The sequence below is a fragment of the Phalacrocorax carbo genome, chromosome 25 (assembly GCF_963921805.1).
Source record: "Phalacrocorax carbo chromosome 25, bPhaCar2.1, whole genome shotgun sequence".
NCBI lineage: Eukaryota > Metazoa > Chordata > Aves > Suliformes > Phalacrocoracidae > Phalacrocorax > Phalacrocorax carbo.
In genome coordinates, this window is record NC_087537.1 from 6,693,024 (window position 1) to 6,704,111 (window position 11,088).

The 11,088-nt window shown below is 61.1% G+C and overlaps 2 protein-coding genes across 2 annotated transcripts; both read left to right on the plus strand.

The window, feature by feature from the left end:
* The first annotated feature begins 1,785 nt into the window (after nucleotides 1–1,785).
* Nucleotides 1,786–2,091, plus strand: LOC135317311 (feather keratin Cos1-1/Cos1-3/Cos2-1-like). The gene has a single exon (XM_064473335.1). It carries the CDS (start codon nucleotides 1,786–1,788, stop codon nucleotides 2,089–2,091), a length of 306 nt encoding a protein of 101 aa, XP_064329405.1.
* Nucleotides 2,092–9,001: 6,910 nt separating this feature from the next.
* On the plus strand, nucleotides 9,002–9,307 carry LOC135317314 (feather keratin Cos1-1/Cos1-3/Cos2-1-like). The gene has a single exon (XM_064473354.1). It carries the CDS (start codon nucleotides 9,002–9,004, stop codon nucleotides 9,305–9,307), a length of 306 nt encoding a protein of 101 aa, XP_064329424.1.
* The last annotated feature ends 1,781 nt before the right edge of the window (nucleotides 9,308–11,088 follow it).

Below are 11,088 nucleotides of genomic sequence, written 5' to 3' on the forward strand. Positions count from 1 at the left end.
GCGAGGCCAGGCTGCACACCAGGGAATCAGTGCCGCCTTTGGAGACAAGGAGCACACCGGTCCAGCAGCTCTCAGCACAGGCCAGCGTGGGCGCTGCCTCACAGAAGCAGCAGCCGATGCCGTTGGGGCTGCGCTTGGGCAAAGAGAGGGTGAGTGCCACGGCTGCCAACAAGGGGAGAGTGGCCCCAGCCCTCAGGCCTGCCACCGCAGTGGCACAGACCTTCCCTCGCATGTCACCGGGGACCCCTGGGGCTGCCACCTAGCAACAGATCGGTCGTAGGCCGTGACTGTGAGCGGGAAGAGCTGGGCCACGCAGCTGCGCAAGCGGCTTGTGCTTTCCACAGTTAGGGAGTGCAGCGGCATCTTGAGCCTCGTGACTCATGAGCGGCAGATCACCGAGGCCCTCAGTCCCAGAACCGTTGAGGTTGGAAGGCGCCTCTGGAGATGGTCAGGTCCAACCCTCCTGCTCGCAGCTGGCTCAACGAGAGCCGTTTGATCAGGACACTGCCCCGTGTGGTCCTGAATAGCTCCAAGAATGGAGACCCCACAAGCTGCCTGGGCAGTATCTCCTGGGCTTGGCCACCCTCACAGTAAAAGGGTTTTTCCTCATGCTTTTGTGGAATTGCCTCGCACACTGCTCCAGTGCGTACACGAGGGCAAGGCAGGCAAGCAGCCCTGCCTACACATGGGCAACCGTGGACTCGGCCGAGGACACACGGGGAAGCCCCTTGGCAGGGCTGGGCTGGAGCACCCTGGGGCAGGACAAGGCTCCAGGCACGCTGATGGCGTTGGCGTTGGCGTTGGCAGGGGGTGCCCAGAGGGAGCCCAGAGAGCGAAGGAGGAGGCCCAAGAGGTGCACAAAGGCCTCCCCAGAGCAGCATTAGGAGGAAGAGAGTCCAAAGCAGCAGTGCTGAGCACCCGCCTGCCGAGACAACGGCCATCAGCCATCAGAGAGAGCTTGGAGGGTGGGAGAAAGGGGACGTGGCACATCGCCCGGCTCGGGAGCCCTTTGGCCTTCTGGGCGAGGATTGCAGGGCTGGGAGTGGCAGGACCCTTCCTGCCAATGGGGCTGCAAAGAAGCCCACACGAGCGCCCCAGGCCAATGACGCCAGCCTGCACGCGACCCCTCCGGCGCTTGGGACTCCTCTTCTGCGGGCACTGGTGTGCGCCTGTCCCAGGAATCCCTGGGGCTCCCAGTCCCGCGCTTGAAAAGGAGCCATCACCTTCAAGGGGGAGTGGGTGCGGCCAAACAAGGAAATGAAAGGGCAGCCATGCAGAAAACCAAAACAGCCCGTATCATTAGCTGGGATGTTTTGCATTTCAGATCAGCTTCCTGGAAAATTACTACTTCCGCAGAAGCTTCCTCTGGACCTGGGCCAGTGCAGGACCAGTATAAAAGCCATCGCAGCCGTTCACTCTCTCATCCGCTTCACTCCCCTTCTTCTCCTTCGGAAGCAAGTGAGTTGGAAGCTCTGTCCGACACCGGGGCTTGGGGCTGCCACCCCTGGGAGGGGAAGCGGGGAGAAGGTCTGGCGTGGAGAGGGGCTGAGTTTGGGCTGAGGGGCCACCTGGGCTCTTGTTGAGGGAAGAGCTTCTGTGGGCCTGGCTCTCTTTGCATGGTGCCCGGGAGGACAGGCAACGAGGCGCGTGGGCATCCCTGCAAAGCCTCCGGCTCCGCGCCCAGCACGTGCCCTGTCTCCCGCGAGGTGGGCGGGCAGGCTGCTGCTCACGCGCCCCCGTGCTCCTTCTTGCTCTCTCTCCCAGGTGCACCTCCCACCCCGAGACATGTCCTGCTGCAACCCCTGTGTACCCTGCCAGCCCTGCGGCCCGACCCCGCTGGCCAACAGCTGCAACGAGCCCTGCGTCAGGCAGTGCCAGAACTCCACCGTCGTCATCGAGCCCTCCCCCGTGGTGGTGACCCTGCCCGGCCCCATCCTCAGCTCCTTCCCACAGAGCACCGTTGTGGGATCCTCCACCTCCGCTGCCGTTGGCAGCATCCTCAGCTCTCAGGGAGTGCCCATCTCCTCCGGGGGCTTTGACCTCTCTGGCATTTGCAGCCGCTACTGTGGCAGAACATGCCTCCCCTGCTAAAGCTGCCGCAGGCGGCCCCGCAGAAGGACCCCCAGGAACCCAGAAGACGGTAATGGACTGAGCACAGAGATCCTGGCCTTCGCTTTCAGGGGGGGCCGAGCATCCGCGGCTCCGCCTGCAAAGGAAGGCAGGAAGAGGCGCGCCAGGGCTCTCTGAAAACATGGCCCTCGTCCAACCTGCCTGTTTCTCACTCTCGTTTCCCTCTCTCTTCTCTCTGTTGTCTTCTGCTAAGCCCCTGGGCTGTGAGCACCTGCTAAGCCCCACGCGAGGATGGACCCGCTGCCCCTCTCCCTCTCAGGAGCAGGCAGGCAGATGCCCGGTGCAAACGCCGCCCTGGGCAAGGGGCAAAGGCTCCTAGCTACCCCTGGTGCTCTCTGCACCGTGGCCCCCACTCAGAGGACCCCCTTTCCCTCTTTGACCTCATTAAAGTTCTGCTGCATCCCAGCGTGGGACTCTGCGTGGTCCTTCTCCCCGCCGTCCAGAGACAGAGGTGTCGCTCTGGGGAGATCTTGCGGGCACGAAGGAGAGCCATCGGCGTTCCCGGAGGAAGGGGAGGGTGAGCCATAGGCAGTGGGCTCCTTTCAGGACACTGTCCCTTGCAGCTGGGCAAGAAGTCCCTGGCTCCTGTAGGGCCAGCAGCCGTCAGGGCTGCCTTGCTGCATCCCTGCCCACAGATGGCCTCCTCAGCCTTCGAGCACGCCCTGCAGATGACGGGGAGCCCAACCACTGCCCGAGCGAGGTGTCCATCTCCCCAGCCGCACTGCCTGCTGCTGCTGGTGGCCCTGGGAGCTGGTTCTGCATCCAGCAGCACCTGTGAGGCCTCCCTGGCTGGCGGCTCTTGCTTCAGGAGGGCCCCTCTCCCTGCGGCAGTTGCGGTAGCGGTGGCGGCGGCTGTGTGACAGGTTGCTCCTCACGTGCTCCTCCCTGCCGTCTCTCCCCAGTGCACCTCCGACCACAAGACACCTCCACCTACAGCCTCTCTCCCCCTCAGCCGAGGAAGCGAGGTGGGCTATTCCTCGCCCACCTCCCTTTGTGGCTTCCAACTACAAGCCGGTGCTTCTGCAGCATTTCAGCTCTCCTTGCATTGACTTAGCCTTCCTTGTAGGTCTGGCAGGGATCTCGTCCATCCCCAGTCAGCCCCAGCCAGCATCTTCTCCAGCACAGCTAGAAGAGGCGGCGTTTCAAAGTGCAGGTGTGGTCCTGCTTCCAGACAGCTCACGCTCTGTCTCTCTAGGCAGGCATGCAGAAACAGTACGTAGGAGGGTCTGCGTCACCTGCAAAAGGGGCGTGTAGACTCTTGCGCCCCCTTTCACGCCCCTTGCTCACATCACGTCTCCCACCCTTTGCCACGTGCCATCTGCAGCCTCCCCTCTCCCAAAAGGACAGCTCCCGTCCTCGCCAGAGGGTCAGGACTCCCCTCTTCCCCCTCCAGCGTTGACAGTCCCGCCGACCCACTGCCCTGCTCCTCCCTAGCCTGACAGCCGCGTCTCACCAGCCTCTGCCAGTCCCACCAAGGCTGCCGCGTAAACCTGCACCGCGTCAGGCTCCACGCTCCTCAGGCTGCCCAGGGAGCTCCCAGGAAGGGGGCCAGCTCCTGTGTTCTCCTCCCTCCGCCAGCTCAAAGCCGCCTCCAAACCTCCGCCCAAAGGGCGGAGCAAAACGCTCCGGGGGGCTGCCTGGGCTCTCACACCTCTGCCCCAGGGAGCTTTCCTACTCGCATCGCCTCGAGGCTGAAGCGCTTGCTTGGCCAAATAAGGGAATCGAGGTGCCACCTGTGCTGGGCCCCAGGCTCCCCGGTGCCAGGACCAGGTTTCCAGTGCTGGGAGCTTCCTCCTGGTGCAGCCAGGCCACAGCTCGACCTTTCCAAATCCTCTCGGCCACAAGGGCCCTGAACATCCTCGCAGGCGCTCATACCCGCTTGCAAAACTGCTGCCCCTTGTAAAACTCCGGGCCAGGCTGCCCAAGGGGAGCTGCGCAGCTTTAAGACAGGCAGGCAGGAGCCTGCTGACAGTTCCCAGAACCGGAACCGCAGTGCTCAGGCAGAAGGAGACAAAGGAGGCGGCCACGGACACAACCCTCACAGCCATCTCCAGCAGGGCAAAAGGCTCCCTGGCCGGCTTCTCTGGCCGCCCAGCGCACAGCCAGAGGCAGGGCAGCGGCTCTGCCAGAGCACCATGCCGAGCAGTGCTGCTTTTCTCCTGCTTGATGACACCAATGCCAATCTCTACCTCGCCCGCTCCATCCAGCACTTCTCGGGACATTCATCTCTGCGTGCGTCTTCCCAGGGCTTTCTGCACACACGGTGAGTCTGCCTTTCTTACCTGAGAGAAGGCCACTGGGCTGAAGCCGCCACCCATGACGCCGGTTGTATTTTGTATGGAGGAGGGGAAGGCAGCACACTGGGAATGGTGGAAAGGTTGTCAACGGGATCCCAAGGGAACAGCTGTCCGTACTGCATAATCGATCAGCCGTGGACTGTAGCGGCGATCCACCAACAGGACAGCTCCTCCTCTTCTTGACTTCTCCATGTCTTCTTCCATCATAACTACCTAGGTGCCGTCCCCACAAAGTGGAGGGGCTGCCAGGGAAAACTCAGAGCAAACGCCAGCGATTTCACCCAGAGCGCCCTGTCTCCTTAGAGCAGCTGGCAAACGTCTTCACAGAGCTCTCCCCCTCTGAGCAGTCGTTTGCACTGGGATGGACTTTGCTCACCAGTTGGTCCCACTGACTGTAGCACGAGGTGCGCACAGAGCCCTACCACTGACAACCAAGTCCCAAGCGAGCATGAGCTGGGCTGCACCGCCTCGCACCCCCAGAGTGCACCTCCAGTCGTTCCCCACAGAAGCCATGTACACTGTGATCAAGGCAGTCGCACATACTGCCTGCAAATGGCTTGTTTTGCCAGAGTAATTCTGCGTGTGGCTCTTCCACAGGGGCATTGTGTCAAGAAAAGCCAAGGGATCCCTGCGGATGGAGACAACGCGTGTAAGACTCCAGTCAAGACAGATCTACACCCTGCATTGCCTCGCCTCGCATTGCCCTGCGTTTCGTCACCTCGCCTCGCCTTCCCTCGCTTTGCCTTGCCTTGCCTTCCCTCGCTTTGCCTTGCCTCGCCTTCCCTCGCTTTGCCTTGCCTCGCCTTCCCTCGCTTTGTCTCCTCCACATGTTTCCCATCCAGCATGTGGATCCTTCTCCACTGTTGTTGCAAGCCCTCCTTCTCCACCCCACCTCCCCTGCTCCAGAGAGAAACTGTCCCCAATCGGATGCTCCCAGCCCTTCCACCATCCTTGCACGTGCTGGCCAGTACCACTCTGTTCCCGACTTTCTAAGCACTTCCCTCACCTTGTGTTTCTTTGGTCTCTAGACCAGTGGCTGGAGGAGAGGCAGCACCAGCACTGTTGAAGACAGACACTCCTCTGTCCCGGGACAGGCTGCTAGGGAGGGCGGGTGGGGATCAGGGGCCATGGCCCGAAGAGCGGCACAACCACAGCTAAAGAGCGGCACAGCCACAGCCAAGTGGCAGCTGCCTTGCATCCTCCTTCTCATACCTGGTGCCCTGGTGGAGAGCTGAATCACTGTGGAATAATCGCTATAGGTGACTTAGAAATTAAACTTATGTTTTTAGAAAGGTTGCAGCATGGAAGACGCTTTCAGGGTAGGGTGCAGTTGCCGGGTCAGGAATCCATTCCATGGAATTTCCCTAGGTTCGTAACCTTAGATGTCGGCAATGCCAGGAGAACTTGGTGTACCAAATCTAAGAGGATTTGTCCGGAGGGTGGAGTGGTGCGGAGACACCGTGGCCAGGCTCTGTGGCCATGGGGCTGGTACACTGCAAATCTGGCCGGGCTCTGTGACCATGGGGCTGGTACACTGCAAATCTGGCCGGGCTCTGTGACCATGGGGCTGGTACACTGCAAATCTGGCCGGGCTCTGTGACCATGGGGCTGGTACACTGCAAATCTGGCCGGGCTCTGTGACCATGGGGCTGGTACACTGCAAATCTGGCCGGGCTCTGTGACCATGGGGCTGGTACACTGCAAATCTGGCCGGGCTCTGTGACCATGGGGCTGGTACACTGCAAATCTGGCCAGGCTCTGTGGCCATGGGGCTGGTACACTGCAAATCCGGCCGGGCTCTGTGATAAATTGGAACGCGAGGTACCACGGAACTGGTACACCGCACATCTGCTACCCTGAGCCGACAGTCTGCCTTGCTTTTGACAAAATGCTGTCTTTTTCGTGAACTTTGCTCAATATAATATCATTACAAGAGCAAAACACACCTCCATCCCAAAAGCTACCCGCCTCTAAGGTGCAACCACCCCTCACTGGGCATGCGCTTTGAAGTTTTCTAGTCTACACCTTTAAAAGCAAAGAGAGGAAATTCTACACCAATCATAACAAAGGTATGTATGACTGGAGTTCGTCAAGATCCACCTGAAAGGTTGAAAACCAGTATAGAATAGGTTAAGAGAAAAAGGCTGTTAGGGAAGATACCATCGCGTGCCACTCTGACTTCTGGGATCGGCCGACGGGCTGAGCCTCTCTTCCCCGCCATTGGGACGCCTTTGGGTAAGACTGGAAACCTCTACACAGTCACTTTCAACCTCTAACGCATTAGAGGTGCTTCGTATTTGTTCTGCGTAAATCTCTAAGGCATCGGAGTCGCCCTGTAAATAGCCATTGCACAGAGTCGCCTCATATTCGTTTAGCATACTTGTAGCCCAGCAGCGTACTCGTATCTTTGGTATTTATGCGTGTCTTGTAACCAGCAATCTTATCACCGGTACTCCAAAGATCCTGTGTATCTGTTGCTTTAATAAATTGCACTACTCATTCACCTAGCCGTGATCGTTCTCACTGAACGCGACCGGCTTGGGCAGCTGCCAAGTTAGTTACTAACAACAAATACTCTGATGGGTGGTTACATCTACCATCCTTGGAAAATAAAGCGTTGACCAAGCCTGAGACGAAGACTGGACTTAGCCGCAGCTAGGGTCCTCTCTGAGAAGGACTCCAGAAAGCAAGGGGGTCCTGTCTGAACCTCGTGACTCAACAGCAGGGTCTCCCCCTAGCCACTCCTCAGACTCCAACTATTAACGCAAGAGTCACCCCACAGGGCCCCAGCGAGGCCAGGCTGCACACCAGGGAATCAGTGCCGCCTTTGGAGACAAGGAGCACACCGGTCCAGCAGCTCTCAGCACAGGCCAGCGTGGGCGCTGCCTCACAGAAGCAGCAGCCGATGCCGTTGGGGCTGCGCTGGGGCAAAGAGAGGGTGAGTGCCACGGCTGCCAACAAGGGGAGAGTGGCCCCAGCCCTCAGGCCTGCCACCGCAGTGGCACAGACCTTCCCTCGCATGTCACCGGGGACCCCTGGGGCTGCCACCTAGCAACAGATCGGTCGTAGGCCGTGACTGTGAGCGGGAAGAGCTGGGCCACGCAGCTGCGCAAGCGGCTTGTGCTTTCCACAGTTAGGGAGTGCAGCGGCATCTTGAGCCTCGTGACTCATGAGCGGCAGATCACCGAGGCCCTCAGTCCCAGAACCGTTGAGGTTGGAAGGCGCCTCTGGAGATGGTCAGGTCCAACCCTCCTGCTCGCAGCTGGCTCAACGAGAGCCGTTTGATCAGGACACTGCCCCGTGTGGTCCTGAATAGCTCCAAGAATGGAGACCCCACAAGCTGCCTGGGCAGTATCTCCTGGGCTTGGCCACCCTCACAGTAAAAGGGTTTTTCCTCATGCTTTTGTGGAATTGCCTCGCACACTGCTCCAGTGCGTACACGAGGGCAAGGCAGGCAAGCAGCCCTGCCTACACATGGGCAACCGTGGACTCGGCCGAGGACACACGGGGAAGCCCCTTGGCAGGGCTGGGCTGGAGCACCCTGGGGCAGGACAAGGCTCCAGGCACGCTGATGGCGTTGGCGTTGGCGTTGGCAGGGGGTGCCCAGAGGGAGCCCAGAGAGCGAAGGAGGAGGCCCAAGAGGTGCACAAAGGCCTCCCCAGAGCAGCATTAGGAGGAAGAGAGTCCAAAGCAGCAGTGCTGAGCACCCGCCTGCCGAGACAACGGCCATCAGCCATCAGAGAGAGCTTGGAGGGTGGGAGAAAGGGGACGTGGCACATCGCCCGGCTCGGGAGCCCTTTGGCCTTCTGGGCGAGGATTGCAGGGCTGGGAGTGGCAGGACCCTTCCTGCCAATGGGGCTGCAAAGAAGCCCACACGAGCGCCCCAGGCCAATGACGCCAGCCTGCACGCGACCCCTCCGGCGCTTGGGACTCCTCTTCTGCGGGCACTGGTGTGCGCCTGTCCCAGGAATCCCTGGGGCTCCCAGTCCCGCGCTTGAAAAGGAGCCATCACCTTCAAGGGGGAGTGGGTGCGGCCAAACAAGGAAATGAAAGGGCAGCCATGCAGAAAACCAAAACAGCCCGTATCATTAGCTGGGATGTTTTGCATTTCAGATCAGCTTCCTGGAAAATTACTACTTCCGCAGAAGCTTCCTCTGGACCTGGGCCAGTGCAGGACCAGTATAAAAGCCATCGCAGCCGTTCACTCTCTCATCCGCTTCACTCCCCTTCTTCTCCTTCGGAAGCAAGTGAGTTGGAAGCTCTGTCCGACACCGGGGCTTGGGGCTGCCACCCCTGGGAGGGGAAGCGGGGAGAAGGTCTGGCGTGGAGAGGGGCTGAGTTTGGGCTGAGGGGCCACCTGGGCTCTTGTTGAGGGAAGAGCTTCTGTGGGCCTGGCTCTCTTTGCATGGTGCCCGGGAGGACAGGCAACGAGGCGCGTGGGCATCCCTGCAAAGCCTCCGGCTCCGCGCCCAGCACGTGCCCTGTCTCCCGCGAGGTGGGCGGGCAGGCTGCTGCTCACGCGCCCCCGTGCTCCTTCTTGCTCTCTCTCCCAGGTGCACCTCCCACCCCGAGACATGTCCTGCTGCAACCCCTGTGTACCCTGCCAGCCCTGCGGCCCGACCCCGCTGGCCAACAGCTGCAACGAGCCCTGCGTCAGGCAGTGCCAGAACTCCACCGTCGTCATCGAGCCCTCCCCCGTGGTGGTGACCCTGCCCGGCCCCATCCTCAGCTCCTTCCCACAGAGCACCGTTGTGGGATCCTCCACCTCCGCTGCCGTTGGCAGCATCCTCAGCTCTCAGGGAGTGCCCATCTCCTCCGGGGGCTTTGACCTCTCTGGCATTTGCAGCCGCTACTGTGGCAGAACATGCCTCCCCTGCTAAAGCTGCCGCAGGCGGCCCCGCAGAAGGACCCCCAGGAACCCAGAAGACGGTAATGGACTGAGCACAGAGATCCTGGCCTTCGCTTTCAGGGGGGGCCGAGCATCCGCGGCTCCGCCTGCAAAGGAAGGCAGGAAGAGGCGCGCCAGGGCTCTCTGAAAACATGGCCCTCGTCCAACCTGCCTGTTTCTCACTCTCGTTTCCCTCTCTCTTCTCTCTGTTGTCTTCTGCTAAGCCCCTGGGCTGTGAGCACCTGCTAAGCCCCACGCGAGGATGGACCCGCTGCCCCTCTCCCTCTCAGGAGCAGGCAGGCAGATGCCCGGTGCAAACGCCGCCCTGGGCAAGGGGCAAAGGCTCCTAGCTACCCCTGGTGCTCTCTGCACCGTGGCCCCCACTCAGAGGACCCCCTTTCCCTCTTTGACCTCATTAAAGTTCTGCTGCATCCCAGCGTGGGACTCTGCGTGGTCCTTCTCCCCGCCGTCCAGAGACAGAGGTGTCGCTCTGGGGAGATCTTGCGGGCACGAAGGAGAGCCATCGGCGTTCCCGGAGGAAGGGGAGGGTGAGCCATAGGCAGTGGGCTCCTTTCAGGACACTGTCCCTTGCAGCTGGGCAAGAAGTCCCTGGCTCCTGTAGGGCCAGCAGCCGTCAGGGCTGCCTTGCTGCATCCCTGCCCACAGATGGCCTCCTCAGCCTTCGAGCACGCCCTGCAGATGACGGGGAGCCCAACCACTGCCCGAGCGAGGTGTCCATCTCCCCAGCCGCACTGCCTGCTGCTGCTGGTGGCCCTGGGAGCTGGTTCTGCATCCAGCAGCACCTGTGAGGCCTCCCTGGCTGGCGGCTCTTGCTTCAGGAGGGCCCCTCTCCCTGCGGCAGTTGCGGTAGCGGTGGCGGCGGCTGTGTGACAGGTTGCTCCTCACGTGCTCCTCCCTGCCATCTCTCCCCAGTGCACCTCCGACCACAAGACACCTCCACCTACAGCCTCTCTCCCCCTCAGCCGAGGAAGCGAGGTGGGCTATTCCTCGCCCACCTCCCTTTGTGGCTTCCAACTACAAGCCGGTGCTTCTGCAGCATTTCAGCTCTCCTTGCATTGACTTAGCCTTCCTTGTAGGTCTGGCAGGGATCTCGTCCATCCCCAGTCAGCCCCAGCCAGCATCTTCTCCAGCACAGCTAGAAGAGGCGGCGTTTCAAAGTGCAGGTGTGGTCCTGCTTCCAGACAGCTCACGCTCTGTCTCTCTAGGCAGGCATGCAGAAACAGTACGTAGGAGGGTCTGCGTCACCTGCAAAAGGGGCGTGTAGACTCTTGCGCCCCCTTTCACGCCCCTTGCTCACATCACGTCTCCCACCCTTTGCCACGTGCCACCTGCAGCCTCCCCTCTCCCAAAAGGACAGCTCCCGTCCTCGCCAGAGGGTCAGGACTCCCCTCTTCCCCCTCCAGCGTTGACAGTCCCGCCGACCCACTGCCCTGCTCCTCCCTAGCCTGACAGCCGCGTCTCACCAGCCTCTGCCAGTCCCACCAAGGCTGCCGCGTAAACCTGCACCGCGTCAGGCTCCACGCTCCTCAGGCTGCCCAGGGAGCTCCCAGGAAGGGGGCCAGCTCCTGTGTTCTCCTCCCTCCGCCAGCTCAAAGCCGCCTCCAAACCTCCGCCCAAAGGGCGGAGCAAAACGCTCCGGGGGGCTGCCTGGGCTCTCACACCTCTGCCCCGGGGAGCTTTCCTTCTCGCATCGCCTCGAGGCTGAAGCGCTTGCTTGGCCAAATAAGGGAATCGAGGTGCCACCTGTGCTGG